General features: G+C 48.1%; 1 protein-coding gene across 1 annotated transcript in view; it reads left to right on the top strand.

Annotated features, from left to right (window-relative positions):
* Nucleotides 1–26,374, top strand: part of THSD4 (thrombospondin type 1 domain containing 4) — a 557,289-nt gene that overhangs the window by 98,725 nt on the left and 432,190 nt on the right. The window contains exons 5-6 of the mRNA XM_059371952.1: nt 8,163–8,598; nt 21,005–21,107. Of these exons, the coding sequence (XP_059227935.1) occupies nt 8,163–8,598; nt 21,005–21,107 (539 nt within the window). The remainder of the gene's footprint in view (nt 1–8,162; nt 8,599–21,004; nt 21,108–26,374) is intronic.

Here is a 26,374-nt window from a genome sequence, read left to right on the forward strand (position 1 = left end):
TGGATGGTAATTGCAAATGACATCTCCCTCTCTCCCAGCATAAGGGGCCAACTAGAAATGCTTTGTTTTCTTAGTGAGAGGAGGAGGGGAGAAGGAGGTGCATATCTGGGGGGCTTATGTGGAGGCAGCACCCCCCATTTGTAACCAGGAGTCTGTGATACTTAGTTTTGTATGTCCTTGGGCCTGTCTCAGGTGTGGAGACGGGCAAGCCAAATGGGCCCCATAACATTGGCTTGCTTGGAATTTCATTTTGATATATAACAGTGGCAAATGTGACTATGGCATTAAGGATTCCTTAAAATCAGGCGGAGGTGGCTCACTAGATGTAGTAGGAATCCGTAGGAGCTCGGACTTTTCTCAGCAGCATCTGGCACATGGACTCCCCGGTACCCCTGCTTCTGCCCGACATCTCTAGTCGTCAGCAACCTTCCATCTTCCCTGTGGAAGAACTGATCGCTGCTTCCCTAGCTATTCAACTTCGGTACTCAGCTACAGAGGAATGCAGCTTCTCTGAATGCCACGACAGCCAGAGCCCCCAGGATCAAGCAGGGCAAGGAGCCCTCCCTCTGGAGCAGGGAGAGCTGGCCTCACTGGCAGCCTCCTTCATGGAGGTCTGGCTTCCCCATGGTGCCCGGGCTCAGACTCCTGGGGCTTCTTGAAGGCCCGTCCCAGGGGCCACTCCTCTGTTGGATGCGGCAGCCCATGTGTGGTTCATGTTAGCACAGCTGAGACAGCCGGGGCCCCTCACAGAGACTTGTCTGAGCTCTAAGGCCAAACAAAAGGGAAATAAACATGGAAAGTCTAAGAAATGCAAACAGCTCGGCTTCTGGACGGCAGGCTGCTCTCTCTGCCCATTCCACTCGGTGCTCAGCAAAGAGGCGGGAAGCCATCCAATGGCCACAGGCAGCTTCCAGCCAGTCTCGTTCGGTGGCTCTCCAGCTCTCACAGACATGCATGGAGGCGCCCCGACCCCTTAATTCTTTCCTTCTTTTGAGAATAAAGGGGGAGTCCCAGCCCCACCAGTTCCCTCTTTGCATTCCGAGAACCTGTTAGTTCTCTAGGGCTTGATACCAGGAATGACCCCTCTCAGTGGATGAGACCTTTATCCTTACATAGAGGGAGGTGGCCTTATCCTCCGTGCCACACCAGTTTAGCAGTGTTTTCATAAAATATAATATTTCATAAGGCAAAAGTGAAACAAATGCATGAATGGGAAGAGAGGATTTTCCTCCCTTTGGCCATCGTGGTTTGAGCCATTCATTCCTTCGGTGTTTCAGTTCTCCAACAGTCGCTCAACACCTCCTGTGTCACCGAGCCAAGTGCTCTGGATAGAAGACAAATTAGAGGTATCCCTGCGCTGAAGGAGCCTGCAGCCTGGTAAACTGAGGCAGCTTGAACAAATCCTATGTAACTAAACAGTCCCATGGGGTCCAAGGGGAGGACGAAAGAGAAGGGCGTGGCTTTTATGCAGTGAAGGGGGCCCCGAAGCGGGAAGAGGTCGTCAGTCCAGGACATGGAGTGGGAGAAGGCAGCCTCGAGAGGAAGTAGCACGAGCAGCGCCTGAGAAGTGAGTACACGGAGTGTGGTGTGGGTGGTCCGGGCGGTGCCCGGGGCCGTGACATGAGAGGGGGCAGGAGCCAGGCCGTGCAGGCTGGGTAGCAGAGCCGAGGAGGGTGGACTGGAAACAGAGATGTGGGGAGAGTGGAAGAGCCAGCCAACTCCGGGGGATGGTGGGGTACGTGGGGGGTGAAACAGGGCAGTGGTTTCCACCGTGTGGTCCCCAGACCACCAGCATCAGCATTGCCTGGCAGCGGGTTAGAAATGCAGATTCTCCGATCCCGCCCCACATCTCCTTTGCAGATGGGCTCAGCGGCCCGTCTTCACAAGCCCTCCTGGTGATCCTGACCCTTCCTCAAGTCTGAGAATTGCTGACATGGAGACTATAGGGAGAACTAGAAGGAGAACAGTCTCGGAGGGGGAAAGATGATGAATTTGGGCTTGAAGATGTGGAATCTGAAATGTGTCTCAGGATGAATAGGCCAAGTATGGTCCCAAGACCCACGGCTTCGGCATCACCTGGGAGCTTGTAACAAATGCAGAATCCGAGGTCCACCCAGACCTCCTGAATCAGAAGCTGGATCTTGGGGCACCTGGGTGGCTCAGGCCTCTGCCTTCAGCTCAGGTCATGATCCCAGGGACTTGGGATCGAGCCCCACATCGGGTTGTCTGCTCAGCAGGGAGCCTGCTTCCCCCTCTCTCTCTGCCTGCCTCTCTGCCTACTTGTGATCTCTGTCTGTGAAATAAATAAATAAAATCTTAAAAAAAAAAAAAAAAGAAGCTGGATCTTGACAAGATGCCCAGGTGAGAAGCAGACTCTCTGTAGTCTAGAGGTCAGCCGGGTCTGTGGGGTTAGCACTCAGGAGAAGGTTCTGGGCAGGCTGGAGAAGTGTGGATGTTGTCAATTACGGGGGATGGTTGTAATGACATAGTTCCCAGGCGCATGCGCAGGGTTGAGAAGAAGACTAGATGGGGCGTCTGTCCTCACACTGGCCAGGACTAATGTCACAGAGCTGCACAGCATCACACATAATGAGGCCCTGGCTGGCAGCCAGCCTGTTGGAAGGAAAACATTTTATGTGCTTGTTACCCTTTCCAGAATGCTATTTGCAGCCACTATCTCAAGAAACAACAATTTCGCAGACACCCACAGTAGGTCACTGGAAGGACTGGGGCCGGAACCTGGCGTCAGAGCCCTTGCTGTCAGGTTCTTGTCCTTGGGCCGTCCTGTGGGGGAGGGAGGCTCTGCCTCTACTTCTGTTATCAGGGTCTGCAGTGTGAACAGAGAAGACATTACACGGGGTGCTCAGTAGAAGTTCATAGAATCTGCTCTGTGAAGGTTTGTCGATGCTCTTGGAAACAGATGATGGAAAACAAAATGAGAGAAGCTGCTTTCAGAATCAAAAAGTGCATCCCGATTGGTGACCTCAATTTGATCTTTAAAACATCATTGTAAGTAGATAAGACAGGAATTATACATGGTCTAATATTTTACAAAGTAACAGCTTTATTGAGACATGATTAATATGCTATAAAAGTGACCATTTAAAGTGTAATTTAGTGGGGCGCCTGGGTGGCTCCCTCAGTTAAGCATGACTCTTGATTTTGCCTCAGGTCATGATCTCAGGGTCCTGGGATGGAGCTGTTTGTCGGGCTCCCAGCTCAGCAGGGAGTCTGTTTCTCCATCTCCCTCTGCCCCTCCCCCTGCTCTAGTGCTCTCTCTCTTTAAAACAGATAAATCTTAAAAAAAAAAAAAAAATAAAGTGCTTAATTCGGTGGTTTTTATTATATTCACAGGCTGTGCAACCGTCTCCACTGTCTAATTACAGAACATTTCCATCACCCCAAAAAGAAACCCTATACTCATCAGCTGTCACTCCCTATTTTTCCCTCCCCCAAGCCCCTGACAAGGGCTAATCTTTCTTTTTAAATTATTATTATTTTTTTAATTTAAATCCTGGTTAGTTGATACACAGTTCAGTATTGGTTTCAGGATGATTGGTGGGTCATCACTGGCACACAACACCCAGGGCTCATCACAACAAGTGTCCTCTTTAACGCCCACCACCCACCTAGCCCATTCCCCGCCCACCTCTCTGCATCAACGCTGTTTGTTCTCTGTGAAGAGTCTTTCATGGTTTCTCTCCCTCTTTCTTTTTTTCTCTTCCCCCTCCCATATGTTCATCCATTTTGTTTCTTAAATTCCCCGAGTGAGAGCAAATGATATTTGTCTTTCTCTGACATATTTTGCTTAGCATAACACTCTCTAGCTCCATCCACAACGTTGCAAATGGCACGACCTCATTTCTTTTTTTTTTTTTTTTAAGATTTTATTTATTTATTTGACAGACAGAGATCACAAGTAGGCAGAGAGGCAGGCAGGGCGTGGGAGAAGGCAGGCTTCCTGCTGAGCAGAGAGCCTGATGTGGGGCTCGATCCCAGGACCCTGGGATCATGACCTGAGACGAAGGCAGAGGCTTTAACCCACTGAGCCACCCAGATGCCCCTACAAGTTTATTTTTTAAAGCAAATACTTGTATCCTGCATGCTCTGTGGTAGCATTATTTAACTCGTCTGCTTTTACTATTTTTTCTTTACAACAACCTGTAAGGAAGGTGCTGTCCTCATCTTTGTTTGTAAATGCATACAGGGCAGGACTGGGCCTAGAGGGGGGCCCTTGGGCACAACATTTAAGGAGACAGCACTCTGAGATGCTACCAGCACCCCCAGGGCCCCTCAGTGCTGTATTCTGTGTGCCTCCCTAGCCTCATCGTAGCCTTGGCCCCATGGGAAGAAACGGAAGCATCAAAAGATGCAGTAACTTGCCCAAAGCAGCTTAAGTTAGCTAGTGGCAGACCTGGGATTCCAACCCAGGAACCTGGCTTCAGGGCTCATGTCACTATGCTCATACCTAGGCCCTTAATATCCAAACTGGGCTTTTTTCTGTTTCTTTCTCAAGACCTACATTTCCAAAATTTGCCAAGTGAGGATTGCAAAGTAAAGTCGCAGAGATGGGTTATGGGGAGACCAAACAGAGCTAACTGAGCCCACAGCTTTCCAGGTACCCACCGCATGTCCCCCGGAAGGGTTAACTGGCCACACAGTTTCCCTTGGCCACATCTGTGCTTGTTACCCCAGCGCTGCATACATCTGCCTAGCTCGCAGCGGCCACCCTGCACGCGTCCAGATGGACTCTGTCCTGGCGGGGAAGGGGCCATCCTGAACTGCCACAATGAGGAGCTCTGCCCGCTGTAAGGAAGACACATGCTGTCTTGGCCAAGCGGGAGAGGTCTGTCCCTCACTGCAACATCCCGACTCACGAGTGCAGAAACCCCATCCATCACAGTCACACCCCAACTGGCTGCTCATTCTTTTTTTTTTTTTTTTTTACATTTTTATCTGACTGCATCCATCAGATATACTATACATACAAGTACAAGAAGCAGATGTCTTCTCCGAGAGGTACAAGAGTTGTTCTTTCATGAATGGCCTCTAACAATAGTGAAACCAGCAATTTTCACATATGCATGCATGCCCATATATATGTACTTCATAAAAAAGCAAAGTGTCGTCTCTTCGTCCCTTAACTTAATGGTAAAAATAGAGGCCACCAGGCATTGGTGGGGCACCAGAAGGTCCTGAAGGCACTTGAAAAGGATTGCTGGGAGTGGGATAGAGTCCTGGTGTGGGATTTGATCCTGTAGGGGCAGGATATGGTGCTGGTGGTCCCCAGGTTCCTGGTGGAACAGTGCCCCACGGAACAGGTGGCACTGCCCCTGGTGCGTGGGGACAGGGCACGGGATATGGCCCTGGAGATGGATATGCCATATTAGGGGTAGGGTATAGCCCTTCCATTCCAGGTTCCCAAGGTCCAGAAGATATGGGTCCTCAGGGACCTAAAGGACAGCAGCTGGATCTGTGGGTGTGCTACATGGTCTTGGAAGCTCTGGAAAGGGCATACTTGGTGTAGGATATGGCCCCGCGGGGCCAGGTGGGCTGCTCATTCTTGTTAGCCCGCTCATCCCAGGTAGCTGCTCGTTTCTGAAACATCGTGTCTCCAGGGGTGCTGCTGTTCATGGGGGTTTTGCATGGTTCTCCAGTTTCAGCTGAGGCTCCTGGAAGGCAACTTGGGTGCAAAAATGTCCATCAGCACATGCATTTGTCAGCTGCTCCGCAAGACAGGCGGAATTGGAAAGAGGCTTGTTCAGGTCATTAGTAGGTTCTCCCTCTGCTGCCTCTGTTCCTCAAGAGCAGGATCAAGTCAGTCCCGGTTCAGGAGCTCTCGGTAGGTGAGCTGTAGTGGTGCATCCTGGCCTGGGCCAGCACATTTCTCTTATGCCAGAAGAAAAGCTTATAGCTGTTGTTGTCTATTAAACCTGATCATTCTTGGGGCACCTGGGTGCCGCAGTTGGTTAAAGGGGTCTGACCCTTGGTTTCGGCGCAGGTCATGATCTTAGGGTCATGAGATGGAGCCCCTCCCCGGGAGTCTGCTTGAGTTGCCCCCCCCCCACCTCTACCCCGTCCGCTCTACTCTTGCACTCTAGCTTTCTCAAATCAATCAATAAATCCTTTAAAAAAAAGAAAAAGATCACTTTTATGGTTGGGTTCTCACCCTTTGGTTTAGAATTTCAGTTCCTTAAAAGCTGGGGGCTTGCTGGAAATGCAGAGCTTCAGGCCCCACCCTAGACCAACTGAGTCAGGGTCTGCCTCTAACAAGATGCCTAGCTTATTGCTGAACACATCCAGGTTTGAGAAGCGCTGCTGCACATGTCCTCATTTCTCTCTTACCTTAAGCGGGCAACTCCGCCCCGTGCTTAGCTGGAGGCTGGAATTCTTGGTAGGTTTTCAGATCTTAAAAGGAAAAGACACACGCACACACGTACAGAAATTCTTTCCCTCGCCTTTACATGATGTCATTCATTTTACCTGGCCTGCCACAAGAAAGAAAAAGGCAAATTACATCCAAGCTATATATATTTTTAAGACTAACTTCTTAATTGCATCTCTTAAAGCAGCACGCTGGATCCCCCCTCATTAACAGAGTCCCAAGTGTTGCCAAGATTAATCGAGAAGTGCTTCAAGGCAAAATAAACACTGTAACATAGTTTAATTCAAAACCGTATCAGCTAAGAATGAAGGTGCAATTAGTGATAAAGATGTTAATAATTAGTTGTGGTCTGTTAAATTTTATATTCAGTGGTTACATAGGGTGAAGAAAGAATTTCCTCATGAGGACAGAAATTAATGTTTCACCTTGATTGCTGTTTTAATGTGCTTATTTTAATGGGGCCATCCTGTAGAAAACCCTTGGGCACATTTCCAATTTTACATAAATGTAGAATTAATTATTATGGAGGCATATAATTTTAAAGCTGGAATGACCTTCGTGGTCATTAGATCCAGCTCAGACATTTTCCAAAGAAGTAAGAAACGGTTTCTTCAGATCCTTCCACAGTATTGGAACCTTGCTCGCCAACTCGGACCAGTGATGGTGAAACCCTTCTCACAATCCCTGCAGAGAGAAATGCTTCCTCTAGCCTCAGAATTCCCACATTACCATGTGTAGCTGCTCTCAAGGCCCTTAACTCCCCTTGCGTTATGTCCTAGCTGCTTTCTGTTGTAAGGCTGGAGACTTGGGAACCGTATCTGAGTCACTTTTATGTTCTTGACCATTCCTAGCTCTGGGTTTTGTAAACAGTAGTCGCCCAATAAATTGACATGCAGTGTGGTGTGCTACTGCTGTTCTGTCCCATTCACCAGAGCTCACTGCATCCTCATGATGGTGGCTTGAGATCGGCCGTGGCAGAAACGATTATATCCGGGATGTAGATAAATGCCACAAACCAGGGCTTTCTCCCAGTCATTAAACATTCACCAGCACAGAAGAGTTTATGTGATTTTTCTAAGGCCTCACAAGACAACAGGTCTTGACAAAGTGTAAAGATGATGCCAACACGAAGATGCCGGTTCCCCTGCCGTTCGGCTTGGGTTGCCTCAGGAGTGATGGAGAGCCAACCGTTTGACCTCCTCTGGTTTCTTCGGGATTAAGTGTGACCCAGTGCAAGTCAGGCCTCAGGGCTGCATTCGGGTGTGGTCGCTTAGCTAAATTCCACTTACCTGGAAAAGCTATTTGGGCATGAATGGTAATGGAAACCGGCCTGAAGTCTCAGGCACTGTTGAGTGAGAAAAAAAACCCCACAGATTATTTTCAGAGAAAACAAATGAACAGGAAGTTACTGTGACCGAAATTACAATTACATCCTTATACTCCTCAAAAAACCTCCGTGGCTCCCAACAGCTTGCCAGCAGGCCCGAGAGCCCTCCGTCAGTCCCATGCTGACCACAGCGTACCATTCCAACCTCGTTTTCCACCACTCACGTCGCCCACCTTCATTCAACTTTCCAGCCTCCGTGGAGCCCCTCTGCGCCGGCTTCCATGATGTCCCCTTCTCCTGGGAGGCCTGCCCTCCCCCTCCCTGGTCTGCCACAGGCTCTCTCCCAGAGTTTCCATCCCTACCCAGTCCCCTCCGTCGTGACCACAGCGTCGGGGTTAACGGGGAACACCCTGTGACTCCCTTCATCTCTGTTTGTGTGTCTTTCTTCAGGAGCAGGACCCGCGGCCCCATCGGCCCTGGCAAGTATGGCTACGGTAAGGCCCCGTACATCCTGCCGCTGCAGACGGACTCCGCACACTCACCGCAGAGGCTCCGGAGGCAGAGGCCTTCCAGGTCGCAGGGGGCATCGGGTCCCAGCCACGGCTACAGCCCGCCGGCCCACCGGGCTCCCCAGCACGGGCCTCTGTACCAGAGTGACGGGGGCCCCCGTTCTGGACTGCAGACCTCCGAGGCCTCCGTCTACCAGCTGCCATTGACCCATGACCCAGGCTTCCCCGCAGCTTCCAGTCTCTTCCATGGCCTGGAAAGCGGCAGCAGCCATGACCCGGGGGTCCCCAGGGCAGCACAGAGCTCCTCACAGCCCGCCCGGTCTGCAGCCATCTCCTGCATCGGGGCCTACCGACAGTACAAGCTGTGTAACACCAATGTGAGTACACACCGCCGCTCTGGGCCAGGCCCACTTCTGTCCCGCTTTCCGCTTTGCCATCACGCGGAAGACAGCGAGGGCCCGGTCCTTTAGGCCCTATTGATGCACCCCTGCATGTTCTCTCCCTCTCTCCTCTCTCCATGAGTTCTCCACAGACACTTCCCCTTTTCATAAGGTTGTGACTGACTTCTTGACAGTCGCTGTTGCTGCATATCACACAACCCCCCATCCTCAGGGACTTCCTGTCAACAATATTGATTTGTGCACAGGTCAGTGGGGCAAGTGCAGTCTGGTTACTTTACAGTCGAAGGTGGTGGTGCCCAAGACGTGGGAGTTGGGGGAGGTTTGACCAGCATCCGTAGGTTCCAGTGTGTCTTACCATTCCAGGTGTGAGGACTTTGAGTGTTGTATGATGAAAAAGTCCAAGACTGAGTAACTTGCTGAAGATTCCATAGCAGATCAGTAGCAAAGCAAATTATAAATGGGAAGTACATAAGATGACCAAAAGTGTTTTTTCAAAAAAATATGTCAGTTTAAAGAGTATATCTCAAGGATAAAGGAATACGAGAATGTTCAAAGGTTAAATTTCCAAGTTGCTACATTTTTCATTAATAATTTAATCTGCTTTAATATTCTGTTACTGGGCAACAGGACAGCTGTTACATATTAGCTTCAATTTCCTCATTAAAAATATATTTCCTGCTATAGAGTCCATAGAAATGACTTAATTTGTGATTTTAATAATTCCTCTGAATGCCTGGCTTTTTAGCCTGTTCTTCCACTGACAGACTTCAGAATTATTAATTTTTGTAAAGCAGTAATTTTTCTAAAGCCATTACAAACCAGTCAACCATTAAGTCTTAATTAAACATCACTGCTTGTCTTGTAACTGCCCAAGGTGCCATGGAAGATGAAAGAGAAGTCGTACTATCTGTCTTGTAGAATCCTTAGGAGGATCAAATGAGGTGATGTTAAGACAGGGCTTTATAAATCAGAAAGAAATACTTGTGTCCATAATCATACATTGTTCTTGTTCTTGAAATCTTTACTACCCTCTTAAGGATCCTTAAGATTCAGGGGCATATGGAGGGCTCATTCACTAAGCATCTGACTCTTGATTTCAGCTCGGGTTGTGATCTTAGGGTCATGATCTCAGGGTTGAGGGCTCAAGCCCTGTGACTTCGAGATGGGCTCCACACTGGACCTGGAGTCTGCTTAGGATTTTCTCTCTTAAAACTTTTTAAAATAAAAATCTTTAAAAAAGTAAATGAGATGAATTCATCTCAAATGCAGAACGCCTCCTCCCATTGACTACTATGTTTCTTAATTTTCAAAACCACATAAATCATAAAGCAAAAGAAAAAGAGAGAGGGCACTTGGCACACATGTGATGTCTACTTAGTAGTTCTGTCACTTCACCTCCATTTTTCAAGGACGCACATTTTGCGAGGCCTGTGCTGCCGAGAGCAGAGTCACCTCTCTCCATGTACACATCGTGGCTTCTCTGGGTGCTGGAATAACTCCACTACTAAGGACATTGACTTGCAAATAACCTCAGAAAATTCTTGTGAATTTATGATACCTGGCAATAGTAACACCTTCAACCCAGGACAGAGATGTGAATGTTGACAAAGGTTTATGTAGCTTCAGTTCCCGTTTCTTGTGTGTAACATTTCACACGGTGTCCTCCCCAGTGCTCCCCATCATCCCGAGTCTCATCCTACTGACCCTTATGGAGAGATGCTATTCCTTAGAGGTCCCGTGACTGCCTGTCTTCTTTTTACAAGCCCAAGGCTTCTTGGCTCTTGGGCCATCCCCTGTCCCTCATTAAAATTCCCTGTGTTAAGGTCCTTAAGACCTCTCCTAGGTTTGATGATTTACTGGGAGGATTCATAGCTATGATTTATTACAGTGAAAGGGCACAGAGCAAGACCAGCAAAGAGAAAGGTGCATGGGGCAAAGTCTTGAGGAAACCAGGCACATAGTTCCTGTCTTCTCCTAGTGGAGTCGCACAGGATGTGCTTGTTCCCCCAGCCCGGAGTTGTGACAATGGGCGTGAAGTGCCATCTACAAGGGAAGCTCCTTTGAGACTCGGTGCCCAGGGTTTTTATTGGGGGCTGGCCGCATAGGCGCCCTCTGCCTGCCACATACCAAAATTCCAGACTCCTAGGAGGAAAGCAGGTGTTGAGCATAAACTATATTGCTAAAGCAAATGGTTTGGGCATAGTGAGTCACTCTTATTCCCTCAGGGAATGATGGAAACCCTTCTGAAATCCAAGTTCCCAGATGCCAACCAAGGACCGATCTTGCAGGCAGGCCTTTCTGAAGAGAGCTGTTTCGTCCTGCCGTGTGGGGTCTTCCTTGCACACCTCCTGTGTGGACCCATGTGCTCTGGCACCTTAGCGTGGGTGACCTTATGTGGACATGTATGTTACCCCTCCCCCCCCACCAGTGGGCAACAGGACGAGGGAGCATGAATCTCCAAACTGTGTTAGTCTTCCTACTCCAGGACGAAAGAGATGAAGGGAATATAGGTTATCACTTAGATCCTCTCCAAAGATTAAAAAGGAATATGTGCCTTTAGAGATCTCTCCAGTTCCCATCTGGGAGAAGAGAAAGAAAGGAAGGTGGGCCAGGATGGCTTGGAAACGTCCCATGATTTCAGAACTTCACTCCTTAAACTGAGTGCCCAGTAGATCCCCCCAAATTCTCGACTGCCCCCACAGTGGAGGCCTGAGTTGTGTTATATACTGTAATGCATAGAAGGGGTGGCATGAATTAGGGGAAATAGTTTGGCAGGCTTCCAGATCCGGGAACAGTATCTCGTCACTGCTCACACTCCTTCCTTCAAGACCCTTGTGGTCCTGGGGCAGAGAGGTGTCCAGGACAAGCAGCCTGGACATCACTGCCCTTGGCGCTGGAGCACTTGGGGAGGGGGAGGAACTCTGGGAGCAGAGCAGGAGGCCATGCTGGGTTGGGGAAGACTGCGCTGAAGAGGGAGCAGTGGAGCTGGGCTCCTGAGGATGGTGGGAAGAGACAAAAGGGCATTTGGGGGCAAAAGAAACAGCTTAGTCAAGGGCAGGGAGGTAGGGTTGTGCCAGAGCCTTAAGATACCGTGACACCTGCCAGGTCGCAGGGTCCCTCCTTTTCTCCCCTCTGGCCTCCTATCCACTTTAAATAACCACAGTTTTAGTGGGCATCTTGTTCTATAACATCTCAAAACCTGGAGATTTCACGTGGGCCTTGCTTGACTTCCATACATGAGATGGATGCATGAGAAACTTTTAGAAACACAGTGCAGAGTCAGAAGCGAGCTCATTAACTGATGTAATTGGAGGTTAGGCCGCAGGGCGTCTGAAATAGTGGGCTTGGGAGCCGGCTGTGCCAGCCGGGAGCCCCAGCTTCCTTGGGCGAGGCGCTTCCCATCTGGGACGCGGAGGAATACCACCTGTTCCGCAGTGTGGACTGGGCACACGGGAAGCTGACAACGCAGGAAAATAACGGCGTTCAAGCCTGGAGAAGTCAGCAAGGCTTGCCTGCTTCTCCGGAGCCTGGACGGGAGCTGAGTCTTGCCATGGCATTTTCTAGAGTGCTCAGTCACGGAACTGTGGTGGAGGTGGTCAGACTTGCTCAGATCCCCCTTCGGTCCCGTGGATCAGCTGGGGTTCAGAACCCTTTCCCTTCGCCAGGCAATAAAACACGACTGCTGGGGCACCTGGGGGGCTCAGTCGGTTAAGGGTCTGTCTTCAGCTTGGGTCTCGATCCAGGGTCCTGGGATGGAGTCCCAGCTTCGCACTTACTGCTCCTTGGGGAGCCTGCTTCCCCCTCTCCCTCTACCATTCCCCCTGCCTGTGTGTGCTCTCTCTCTCTCTCTCTGTCAAATAAATAAAGAAAATCTAAAAAAAAACAAAACAAAACAAAACACGATTGCTGAGAGCCCCAACATGTCAAGTGTAATGTAGCTTCCGCACAGTCACTGTTGGGTCAGGTGTAAAGTGATGGAAAGTGAAACTACAGATAAGTTCCTGCCAGTAAATGCTTAACGCCCTCAAATGTGCATGTTTCATGTGAAGCTCTACCTTGTGATGTCATCTGGGAATTTTAAGCATCTGGTGTGTTTTCAGGATTGCTTGACTCCTAAGATAACCTCTATGAAATACTAGAAAATAAATAATAAATGCAGTCCCGATGATCTCTGCCTGTAGACTTTAAAGATAAGGAAGGGGTGTTTTTGTTCTTTTTTTTTTTTTCTTTGCTTACTTTTTATGTGCGGAAGTTAAGGTGACAAGCCCCAGTACAACTAGAGACTCTTAGGGTCTTTTGGAGCAGACCCCAACCTTTGACATCTACTGGTACAACACGTCAGGTCACTCGTAGGGGTTCTTGGAGTCCATAAACACAGCGTTGACATCAGTGGCGGGGTCAGGTGTTAGGCTGTAGGTCAGGGACACTGAGATGAGAACACACTCTGGCTCCCAGTCCAGCAAGAGAGGCTCAAAAAAGGTCATGACAAGCAAGCCTAGGACACAGGCACCACCGGCCTTGCTGGGAGGCACTTTGCAGTCCCCCGGCTGCAGAAATGAGCCTGGCTGGGCCTCCTGGAGAAGTGCAGGGGGAGTGACAGGGGCTCCCAGAGGGGCTGAGGAACAAGAAGGGTGCTCTCAGGAGACCTCTCGGTGGATCCAGATGTTTTTCCTATGGGCGGAGACTTCCCTGGGAGGTCTCTGTGGTTTTTCCCCAGCCCTGCACTTTCTCAGCTGTGGCGAAAGAGAATGAGTGCTCGAGGAACCAATAAATAGGTTTCTTCTTCGTGGAAGTTCGTGGAAGGCCCAGAGTTGGAAGCAACAGACCTGGAGTCTTGATGAGGGTGCCATGGGGGAAGGAGAAAAGCAAACCGCCGGCCCTCCGGTGCCAGAGGGATGGAGTTAAGATCGTTCTACTCGCTGTTTCTGGGGTTTTATGTTATTATTTGCTAAATACAAGACTCGTGGAGGTCGAGGTGTTTCTTTCCCCACTTTGTTCTCTTAAGCAGTCGGAATTCAGGCTTTCTCCCTCGGGGACACTGACTCTGGCTCCTTCTGGTGAAAGGGGGCTGGAGTGAGTCAGCGGGTGCAGGGCGGGAACGGGGTTACAACTGTAATGGGCTTCACTGCCAAAGGAGACGTGATCCCGAGTTTAGACAGAGTGCACTTAACGTGATGGGGAAAAACCCCTGGGGCTAAAAGCAGCTTTTAGCAAACACTGATGTGATGAGCTCTGGTATCAGTGATTCTCCAGTAAATTTCCCTGGAGTGGGACTGGCTTCAGAGAACGGGTTTGTCCGTGTGGAGTTGTTTCTGTCTCCACGTATGTGAAAATGAAGGGAAGATGTTGGACAAATCTCAAATACAGCTTAGCTCTCTTGAGGCAGGTTCTACTTCAACCCCATTTCTAGTCTCCTGTTGAACAAAAGATGAGTTGACAACCTCCTGACTGTTCTTTAAGGAGGAACTTCGCAAATGGACCAGGTCAAGAATCCAGGCGGGAAGGTGTGAAACTTACCAGGGAACTGTGGGGCAATCACGGGGTGGACAGTCCATCTACTGGGGGCTCGATGTAAGTTTCTGTTATCGTCAGTTTATCACCAGCCTCCTTATCTGGGAAATATGTGCAGGTGTCAGCGCTTTTTTGCATTGATTTCTGCTTTCCATCTTCTCGGACCACTTGGAATTTCCTATAGAAAGTTCTCTTACTTTTTCTTATTCTGTCAGTGACCTTTTATAAATATGGCATGTGAATATATGCGAACGTATAAATGGTAAAGATGTTTCTTTATGTGTACAATATTTATGGGTTTCATATAAACATTGTTCATATATTCGAAAGATACACATGGGAGTCACACACACACATACATACATGAGTTGTTCCCGATCGTCACTTCTGATCATTATAAAAATTAATGCAAATGGTAAGATACCAGCGTGGCAGAGAGAGCTATATCCCAGCCCCTCTCCCTAGATGTAAGCGCAATCACTCATTTTTAAATTTTTAGTTCCTAGGATCATTCTCTCCATATCTCTAATAGCAAACTAATATCTTTGCTTCTCGATACATCAACTTCAAATTTTCTCCATTAGCTCCTTACTCCAAAATACGAAGAAATGACCCCATTTCCTCCCACTGCAGATCCCTACTAGCTATGTTTTTATTTTCTATTTTACTTTAAATTACATATAGTGTGTTAACAATTTTTATTTTCTGGATTCATCCGCGTTCAGGAGGACTCCTTGTTTTGCAAGATTGGAAATGTCGTGCCCAAGAATTGCCAAATTCTTCTCATTGCATTACACGTTTTGGCTGATGTATTTTCCTCCACTTGGCCTCTGAAATCCCTGCCAGAGACTATAATGAGGGGTTCTCCGTATCCTCCATAGTCAGTCCCAATACCTGATGCATAGTCATAGGGGCACAGTGAATATTTGCCTTTAGGGAATTTCTCCTCCTGTCCCAGCAGATGGCAAAGGGTCAGGAGGCCACTCTGACTAATGTGATCCCTGAAGTAGGAAGTAGGGGGAAGGAGAAGTCTTAAATGTTTTAAAAAGTTTACATTTGGCCCTATGCTTTCTGATTAGTTAGAAGACAGAGGTTCTTGTTTAGGTCCTCTTACAGGCGTAGAGATAGAAAAATCTAAGGAGGGAGAAATAAGCACTCCTGGGATAGGCCTAGATTTGTATGAACGTTTTTCCAGAGTACCTCAAAATACATGGTTTTCCTGGGTGAACAGTTGGGGTTAGTCATTCTAGTATCCACTGGGTCTTTGATGGGCATATTGAATGAGAGAAGCACCTTTCTCTAGGAGAACATTATGAACTTAGATGAAGAAAAAAAGGTGTTTGAGAATGAAGAAAACCTTGGGATTTTGGAGGGATTTTTGCCTTGTTTTTTGTTTAAAACCTTGACCTGACTCTTACTGACTGTCCAGAGAACGCTGGAAGTGGTAGCAGGTGGCAAGAGTGTTTTTGCGAGGTTGAATTTGTTCCAAGTGACTTGAGAAAGCAGATATGAAATGTATTTGAAAAATGTGCTGGATAATTTCTAAGCAATGTTGATCCATGGTTGTATTATTCTGCAGCTGGAAACCCAAACCCCTTTTTCCAGCTGGGGAAGGGAGAGGGGAATGTTTACTCAGAACACCTATCTGTCAGCCACTTGAAGCTTCTGGAACTGCCGGAATCATCTTTGATGTCCACTTAGATTCCAGCTCAGCTGACATATCCTGAGCATTGTTATGAGCTAGAAATTTTTTTTAAAGATTTTTATTTATTTATTTGACAGACAGAGATCTCAAGTAGCAGAGAGGCAGGCAAAGAGAAAGGAGGAAGCAGCCTCCCCGCTGAGCAGAGAGCCTGATGCGGACCTCGATCCCAGGACTCTGAGATCACGACCTGAGCCGAAGGCAGAGGCTTTAACCCACTGAGCCACCCAGGCGCCCCCAGCTAGAAATTTTAATGTATTACTAAGTCAAACTTCACAAGTGCCTCGGGGCTTGCTACTAGCCTGCAGGAATTTGGGTTTAGAGAAATGAAGTGCTTTGCCCAAGGCCACCGAGACACCTTCCCCTGGCCGTGCAGGGTTGTTAACTACATCACATGTTGTAGGCTGGTCACTGGTCTTTTCATTGAATCCAGAGCAATGCAAAGGATAAAAACAATTCCTGTCTGACCCAGGAAGACTGCAAGGTCATGTTCCTTGGTGCCGCCTTCATTGGGGATGACACCCTTTGGTCCACTGAGGAAATGAAAGTAATTAATTATCAAGAGGTAGGTATGCGATCACCAAGAGTGGCCTCTTGAGCCATGTCATCTCAGATCAACTGGGGTCTCTAGGAACATAGCCCGAGTTTCCATAACACTCTTTGTAACTCGTAGCAACCCGAAACAATTGTCGAGATGGAACTTTGGATAGGGTCTCAAGTGCTTTTTGAGGATTTTCAGCTCATTATATTAAAGTCCGTCTTCATTCCTTTTCCCATAAGAGACCAGTGGAAACATTGCTGCCTCTTTTGGGTGAAAGGAAGTCATTTGAAGGGAGGTTATCTCCCAGACACATTACAAGACAATGAAGCTCCGGTCTTTCCTAGCCCCATTCTGCATGGACTTGATCTCTATCCTCCCGGCTTTTTCCCTGTCCCACTTTTCTGGCCTGAAGGTTACAGGAATCTATGTCCATGGAAAGGATTAGTGTCTGCAGGAAATCTGCCCAAAGCCAACTCACAGTGTAAACTAGACACAGTCACCGATAAGATGTGGGTGACTCAGTCCATGGTATCAGGAAACAGCCCACTTAAAATGTAACAAATGTAAAATGATCTGTAACCTGGAAGTTTGAACTTCAGAGAGTCTGTGAAAATGAGAGGAGATCGTATACAGATAATAGTATGGCAAGTACAAACAGATGTAACCCACAGAAGACGTGAAGCCGAATTTCCCTGGCCCTGCTTGGTCCTCAGTACACAACTGCATGATCTTTACAGCCGAGGCCCCTCCACCAGGCCTCAGAGGCTGAAACCGACCTCGGCCGCTAGGACCTCTCGGGCAAGGAGTTAAGGTCCCCTTGTCTGAGGACCCATGCCAGATTCATTTTGCTGTCCTCCATTCTCGAGGGGCACCGTGGTGGTTACTGGCATGGGTTCAGGGTCCAAAGTGTGTGGGTTCCGATCCTGATCATTTATCAGCCCATGACTTTGGGCAGCTCCTTCAGCTTTCTGCTGCTTTGGCTTCCTCATCTGTAAAATGGGTATAATAGTTGTGGTGAGGCTGGGGTAGCGTGCCCGGCATTTAGTAACTGCTCAGTACAAGTGAGCTGTTCTTAACATCCTCACTGGTCCAGGCTTCTGCCTGCATCACCCTTACTATAATTTTATCTTAGGAACTCATGTCCACATTTGAGCCCTGTGAGTCTCGCATTTCTCCGGCCTGGGCTCGCTCCTACCTGCTGAGCGGCCCCTCATGTGGCATCCTGTGAGTCCTTGTTGGGGAACACACAGGGCGAGGCCAGGGTTCCCGGTCATCTCCAGCGGCATCTGCCCACGCTCAGCATGTGCTGGGTATCACAGGCAACCTGCTGGGCCCACCTGCCTTTGGGTGACTGGAGGTAGATTTGCTGCCTCAGTGCCTGACGCCCCACTGTGGGTCTGATGCCACATGAAGTCCCCCAACCCCCGCCTCAGGAGGTAACTGGGCCAGGCTCACATAAAAAGAACTTGTTAGTGACCTGGGGCAGGGTACCCTGGATGATCCCTCACAGGTGACTGGTTGACTTGGCAGATGTGTATGGTCAGAGTGAGAGCCTTAGTGGGGCATTAAGATATACCCTAAGATTATAAACTACGAGCGCACGTAAAGCTGGCAAAGGGCCGGAGTGTTTGGAAGGGCTCAGTAATGATCCACTTTTGTTACATAAATATTACATATTTATTGCAGAAAAATGAGACAATGCAATACACCAAAAGCTTTCTTTTCTTTGTGGAAAGAGAAAAAAATCTGTAACCCACCTTCCAGAGATAATGCTTTTAACCTTTCTTTCTCTATGGGTGTGCATGTGCACACACACACAATCATTTAGCACTTTTTTTTTTTTCACTTAATGGGTTGTAGACTACTTTATGTGTCATGAAATATACATTTCTATCATCAAGTACTGAGCATTTCAAAATGATTCTACAGATACTTTGGTTCGTGGTCCAGCCTCTTGGCATATTTTTGCTGGTGGAAGAGAAAGGGGTTAAGCAGACTGGCTGAGTTTTTGCCGTCTGTGGCTTCCAATTCTGATAACTGTCCCCAGACAAATTAAGGGTGGCTTCTGGCTGGAGCCTCATGGCAGAGCAACTTGGCTTTCCAGAGGTGTGGTTATCTGAGGAATAGGACATGTGCCCGCTTGTTCTGGTTTGTTTCCATTATGAAAAAAAAAAATGCAACTGAATAGCTAATCTCTAGTTTCTGATTAGGGCCAGAGTGGGTGGTCAGTGCTCTGGGCTCAGTCCCTCTGTCACTGTGACCTCTGGTGACCTGTGCCACTTCTCCAGGCCCCTGTGTCTTCATCTGTAGAGTAAATGGTTGGATTTGATGGTCACTCTTCTAACACTGTGATTGCGTGTTAACTAATTCCGAGTAAGAATGAGGCTGAGGTGTGGCCTTTGGTTGCTGCTGTGGTCCAGTGCCAGCCGGCTGGGCCATAATCATTGAGGGAGTTCTTCAAGAATATATTCCTGGACCCTTTCCCTCCCCTAACACTGGGGTAAGGCCTGGGAATGTGCATTTTAGAAGATTTGATTGATTGATTTTTATGAGAAAGAGAGAGTTGGGAGGGGAGCAGAGGGAGGAGGAGAGAATCTCAAGCAGACTGCACTCTCAGCGCAGAGCCTGATGCGGGGCTCGATTGCACGACCCCGAGATCATGACATGAGCTGAAATGAAGTCAGATGCTTCACCGACTGAGCCACCCAGGCAACCAAGAGAATCTGTATTTTCAACAAACCACTTGGCGATTCTTTCTCTTTGCCGGGACAGTGACTTCCCCTGAGCCACCAGCTGATCACATCCTCATTGAGCTCTGGTTCTGACCTAAGAGTTGTCAAAAACATCTTGATGCCAAATCCTTCATGGAGACGCCTGGTGTTGCCAGACGCCTGCATGGTTCTGGCTTGGGCGCCGCCATCGTCCCGGCTTCCAGAGACAGCCTTGCCCAGCCTGTTGGCTTCTGACTGATGTCGGAGCTCAGCCCACCCTGACCGTCCACCGGGCCCTTCTCTCCCCACCAGTTTCTAGCACATTCTCTTTCCGTAGCTTCCTGCTGCATATGGTTCGGTTCAGGCTGTGGCAGGGCCATGACCACCCAGCAGCCTTACCCGACTGACCTTTATCAAGCAAGGGATGCTTTTCCTTCCACCTGTGTTTTTTTTTTTTTTTTTTTAAGATTTTATTTATTTATTTGACTGAGAGAGAGATCACAAGTAGGCAGAGAGGCAGGGGGGCAGGCAGAGAGGCAGGGGGGCAGGCAGAGAGGCAGGGGGGCAGGCAGAGAGGCAGTGGGGGAAGCAGGCTCCCCGCTAAGCAGAGAGCCCTATGCAGGGCTCAATCCCAGGGTGAGATCATGACCTAAGCTGAAAGCAGAGGCTTTACCCACTGAGCCACCCAGGTGCCCCTGCTTCCACCTGGTTTTATTCCTCCTCTTGTTCCCTCCTCTTGAAAAGACCTGATGTTTCTGATACATACCGTAGATTTCTTTATAAATCCTTCAGGACTTGGTGTAACCTGATTAGCAGTTTATTCCAGAGACTTCTTATACACAGGGTTATTAATATTTAAGGGACCAGGTTCCTTTTTCTCTGATTATTAAGACACGCATGCACACAGGCGCGGGCACGCGTATGCACGCATTCCCCACACTTAAGTAAGAGTATATGTAGGATTTAAGAAGGTAGATCATGCTTTATTCATGATTTGCATTAGAGATTCTGGTATTATTTTTATATTTCATATTTATTTATTTCATGTCATACTTTGCTCATATTTATCATTTATAGATAAGAAAGAAACTACAGGGAACTGGATATTTTCTTAGAGTAATCTAGTATATCAGAATTACCTGGGTAGTTTAATAAAATACAGATTCCTGGACCTCTTCCCAGACTTACTGACTGACGATCCTTGGGGGGAGGAACCCAAGACTTTGCATTTCCCGTGAGATTTCTGGGTGATTATTTTGCATTCTAAAGGTGGGAGCTGTGGCGTTAGATGGTGGAGAGAATTTAGACAAGTTGGGCAGCGTGGTGGCCACCAGACCACTGAGCCTTAACTCCAGCTTCTGCCCTCCCTGGCTGTGTGGGTTCCTCTGTGCCTCAGTTTGCTCATTGGTGAAAAATCTGCAAAACTATCCGATTGGCCTCATGGGTCACCCTGAGGATTAAATGCATTAGCAAGTGTACTGTGTTCAAAGCAGTTCCTGCACATGGTGAGGATTCTGTACATGCTTGCTGTGAATCTGATCCCATGTCCAGGAATGGCACGAACAAAGTCAAACAGATGGAAATGGATGGCCTTGGCGGGGGGAAGGGAGGCAAGCAGACAAATTTGTCAGAAACAGAAGGTTTTAGTTACTGGTTTTCAAATGACGGTGCAAAAGCTTAACCTGGGGAGCTTGTTAAAATTTTAGTGTCCTTCCAAAGATTCTGATGTAGTAAACTTGGAAGGAAGCCTTGAGATCTGCATTTTAAATTTTTGATGCAGGTGATCTGCACGGTTTCAGAAATGCTGCCTTTGATGGAGGAGGATTGACATTTCAAGCTGGAGAGGTCTTCTGGGATGGGCCTGGGGCTCTGAGAAGACGCAGACACTAACTGCACATTTAAAACCTGTTTTATTAGGTGTGTCCAGAAAGCAGTAGAAGCATCCGGGAAGTCCAGTGCGCGTCCTACAACAACAAGCCCTTCATGGGCCGGTTCTATGAATGGGAGCCGTTTGCAGAAGGTAAGCCTAGACCCAGCTCTGCCCAGAAGAATTATTCTCGTCTCTTCCCCAACCCTGTTCCCTTCTGCCTGATGCTGGAGGAATTGGTGTGATCCTGATTTGACCGGTAATAGAGAGCAAAGTAGGGCCCCGGGACACAGGAGAGCCTGCCAGGCAGGTTAGCTCAGAGGACCCTTGGGCCATCTGTCAGAGAGATGAGGCATTGATAGAAAAAAAAAGCATCTGAGGCTGACTGGGTGTTGAGGGGGAGGGACAAACGGCATTTTAGGAACTGGGGCGAGCGAGAGGTTCAAACCAAGGTTGTGAGGATTGAGTGGGGGCAGTTGCCCTTTTCCTTGGTTCCTGCTCTAAGCTTGTGTGGTGACTTCAGAGGATGTGTAGTGTTGTAGAGTTGCCAGTTGTTTGGAGTTTGTGTGTATGGGGGGTGGTGGTTCACACTGCTCTTTCCAAAGCTGAAATGCCATAAGCAGGCATTGTCCTTGGTACCAAGTTTCCTGCTGTTTCAAAATGGCTGCAGGTCTGATTTTTTGACAGAATTCGGTAATACTGCTCTGGATCTCAGAGTCACTTTTCTTAGTTGAAACTGAGGAGATAACCTGCCTTTCAGATTGAGAAGTGTTAAATTCTGGGAGATTCCTTTCATCACAGAGAAGGTGGGCTCCAAAGAGGTGAAGGGTCAACCAAAACTTGTGGGCTTAAATACCGGCAGCTAAGTTGGCCAGAAGGGGAGAGTCCAGCCACCCTCAGTGTCCACTGTTGGCTGAAGGCAGTGATCAGGACTGCTGGTATTGTCCAAAACCCAGAGTGCACAGCACTGCCACCATGTCTGCGAGCTGGAGACATTGTCCTGGGAGAGGGCTTCATAGTGATTTCATCACAAAGTCAATGCCCAGGGACGCCAAACTGTGGGAAGTCGTGTGTTGGTGGGAACCCTGGGAGACGACGGAAGCATTGATATCTGCTCTGAAGTTGGTTGCAAAATGGTTTTTGTCTGTGCATTTTCTTCAGAGGAGAATCTGTTCCCTTCTCAAGGATTCTCAAAGGTGTCCCATGACCTCAGAACTGTTAAGAACTGACCTGACTTAAAAATTGGGGTTACCAGATCTGAACAGGAGGGAAGAAGAGATGAAACATAGTTAGTTGGATGCAAATGTGAGATTGGCTGGGAGGCTAGAGGGCAGACTCAGAGAAGATACCTGGGGTGAGGTTTTGATGCCGTGAATCAGAGCTTGGCGGTGGCCCTTTGATTCTGTCCTGAAAACCGTTGTGTTAAATGCAAGCTGCTGTCCTGATTTGGATCCCGGAGCAGGGAAAGGCATGAGTGGGATGCCTGCTGAAAGATGCACTAAGTATAGGGTTATGTCAACAGTACCATAACTGCTGTGAACGTTTTAGTTTTTATAAGGGTACCATAGTTTCACAGGATATTAACGTTAGGGGAAGCGGGGTGAAGAGCATTCGGGAACTCTCAGTACTATCTTTGCAACCATTCTAGAAGTCTAAAATGACTCCGAAAGAAAACATGTTTTAAAAGGCATCGTGCTCCCAGTTTGCTCGATCTTATATGCATTCTGATGAAGGTAACATCTAAGACTTGCTTTCTATGGGTGACTAGGAGTGCCCCGGATTGAAACAGTGTGCTTCTTGGAACCTCAGAATGTGTCCCTTTCTGGAGACAGGGTTGCTGCAGGTGGAAGGTGTTGTGGTCCTGCCAGAGTAGGGGGGGCTCTTAATTGAATATGACTGGTGATCTTACAAGAAGAAAGGACACAGACTTCAAGGGAGATTGCCAAGTGACAATGAAGGGAGAGATTGGAGTAATAGGTCCACGAACCAAGTAATACCAAGGATTGCCAGCAACCACCAGAAATTACAAGAGGCAAGAAAGGATCCCGGCGTACAGCCAACACCTTGCCTTTGGACTTCTAGCCTCTAGAACTAGATTTCTGAGACTTTATTTATGTTGTTTTTAGCCACCAAGTTTGTGGTATTTTGTCATGCAGCCCTAGGAAACTCCTAGAAAGAGGAAAGAACTAGGTTCTGGATTGATTGAGGTCTGCCCACACATGAAGATCAGAAAGTGGGGGTGGTCCGAGCAGTAGCAGGGGATGTCCGGAGAAGTGAGGCACCATTTACAGTGAGTAAGCCTCTGATGGATCCGGGTCTACCCAAGTCTGTGGTTCTCCGTCCTAGCGGCTCCTTAGAATCATCAAGGAGCCTTCCAGAAATATCGACATCTGGGCCCCACTCCCAGAGATTGTGATTTGATGGGTCTAGGTTGCCCCTGGGGCATCAGGATTTTTCTAAAGATCCCAGATATTTCTAATGGGTAGCTGGGGTCAAGAACCTCTAATCCCAGGGGAAGGCAGGACCCCATAAAGGGTGGTGGCTCTAGCCTAAATTAAGAGACCAAATTGCGGTGGTGTTTATAAACTGCGAGATATATTGTGTTGGAACAACAACGGAAGTCCTCAGTGAACATTTGGAGATGAAGTTACCCAGGCCTTTGTCTGAGCCACACCCTTGCTTTACTGTGGGTCTTGGGTAATAGCTGCTTTATTGGGATTACCTGGGAGGAAGAGCAAATTCTTCCAGCAGGGGGATGTCTACTGGATTGTTTTGCCTGGAGCTGAAGCACCTGGCCAGACCAAGGCTGCATCGTTTGGGCTGGTCATCAGCCAGCCATGGCTGTCCAAGGCCCCCAGCTCCTGTCAGGCCCTCATAGATTTGGGTCTGGTCTCCAAAGCCCTGTGTATTGCCAAGAACTCTTCTGCGGAAGTATTCATGTATTGCAGCTATGTTCTGTGCATGTCCGCTGTTGTCTGGTTTACATTTGATTCTGCCTCTTTTGCTCTTTGGTTTGCCTTGATTTGGGCTGGACTTGAAGTGTGAGGCCTGTGAGATTTTTTTTTTTTAACACTTACGTTAACATATATAGACAGAAAGAATGGGTTGATAGTATCATAGTAAGCTCCTTCTACTGATCACTTAATTTCAACAGTTATCCACTCATAGCCAATCTTTTCTATATATACGCCACCCTGTCTTCCCGACCCAGATTTTGGGGAACTATTTGGATTCACATCATATGGCACTGTCCCTTGGTAGATAGAGTAATTAGAAGTCTTGGTTGTGAGTGACAGAAACCCAGTGGAAAGTGGGGGTTGGGACACAGAAAAACAGATTCAAAAAACGTTACATACCTCTTGATCATAGGCCATAAGATTTCTTTTTTCTTTTAGTAACATATGATGTATTATTTGTTTCAGGGGTACCGATCTGTAATTCATCAGTCTTACACAATTCACAGCGCTCACCATAACACATACCCTCCACAGTGTCCATCACCCAGCCACCCTATCCCTCCCACCCCCTCCTCTCGATCAGCCCTCAGTTTGTTTCCTAAGATTAAGAGTCTCTTATGGTTTGTCTCCTTCTCTGGTTTCCTCTTGTTTCATTTTTCCCTCCCTTCCCCTATGATCCTCTGTCTTGGTGCTCAAATTCCTCATATCAGGGAGATCATATGACAGCTGTCTTTTCCATTTGACTTATTTCGCTAAGCATAATACCCTCTAGTTCCATCCACATCATTGCAAATGGCAAGATTTCATTTCTTTTGATGGCTTCATAGTATTCCATTGTGTATATATACCACATCTTCTTTATCCATTCATCTGTTGATGGGCATCTAGGTTCTTTCCATAGTTTGGCTCTTGTGGACATTGCTGCTATAAACTTTCAGGTGCACATGCCCCTTCAGATCACTACATTTGTATTTTGGGGGTAAATACCCAGTACTACGATTGCTGGTAGCTCTATTTTTAACTTTTTGAGGAACCTCCACACTGTTTTCCAGAGTGGTTGCACCAGCTTGCATTCCCACCAACAGTGCAGGAGGCTTTCCCTTTCTCCACATCCTCACCAATACTTGTGCTCCTTTTCCTGACTTGTTAATTGTAGCCATTCTGACTGGTGTGACGTGGTATCTCACTGTGGTTTTGATTTGTACTTCCCTGATGCCGAGTGATGTGGAGCTCTTTTTCATATAAGCTGTAAGATTTTGAGGACCAATAAGAATCGTGGTATTTTACAAAGTAAAGGAAATGCAAAATAACAGCAGATTAGAGAAATCAGCTACCATCTACAATGTGTTACTCTGTCTAGAAGATTCAGCATTCTTGGAAAATACTTACTGACATTAATATGTCTCAGGTGCTCGGGAGAGGAGCAGCCCGAGGTCCCTGATAATTGCATTTACTTTGACTTTGTTTCCATAGTTCTTTCTGCTGCTAAGATTGTTTTCTTGATTTCGTCCTTCTTCCTCTTAAATGACTCCCAGGCTGCCCTGCAGGAGGAGGACGCTCTTAATGCTTCCGCAGGAGGCTCCAACTTCCCGGCTGGATGTTGCATTGGGTTCTTGGTTTTGTTTGGATGTCTACTGCTACCCGCATGTGCCTGCTTCGAGAAACAGCTGCACTCACTCAGTCCAATGCCACATAGAATAGGAAAAGCAGAGGACACTCTGATAAACACATTAATTTTACCACAGGCCCCGTCTTCAGCCTTTAATCACATTTCCTGGATATGGCGATCTCTCCTGAGATAACATCTCTACCCCTAGACCTAAGACTGTAGAGATGTGGCGTCAGAGTTAGGGTGCCCACGCATCCCTGTGTGCCCGGGACAACAAAGGTTTATGCCTGTTGCCCAGTCGCCGTTCACCCTCCAAACCATTTTGGACAATAAATTACGCGGCCAGCCCCGCTAGCATAGGCCGCATTAATAGGAAGACTCGTGCTTAGATGCGGACTGTGGGGAACACGGTACCGGTTTTCATGCTCAGGGCACTGGGGTTGGGCAGCACCAGAGGCCAGGGTTTGCCGGGTCACTGTGGACTCCCCAGCAGCAGGGGTCGGTCTTTATCTGTGAATGATGAACTCAACAGCGGGGAAATCTAAAAGCCAGAGGTGAGGAAGAGTTAGAAGCCGGAGGTTGCTGGCTGGTCATGAACAGGCCATGGTATTTGTCAGGATTTCCTGGGTTAGGTGGCAGCAACAAAGAACCCAGTCCCAATGACTTCTCGAAGCCAAGTTTGTCTGTTGCTTGTGCTGCGTGTGTAATGGGGTATGTGTGCTGCTCCTCCTGGGACCTCCAGGCTGGCAGAGGCTGCCTGTCCCCTTATGCTCCCATAGAGGCAGGGACAGGGAGTATGTGAATCCCGCACGGATTCTCGAGGCTTCTGCCAGAAGCCATCCCTGTTGTTGCTG

This window comes from Mustela nigripes, chromosome 13, assembly GCF_022355385.1.
Source record: "Mustela nigripes isolate SB6536 chromosome 13, MUSNIG.SB6536, whole genome shotgun sequence".
Taxonomy (NCBI): Eukaryota; Metazoa; Chordata; class Mammalia; order Carnivora; family Mustelidae; genus Mustela; species Mustela nigripes.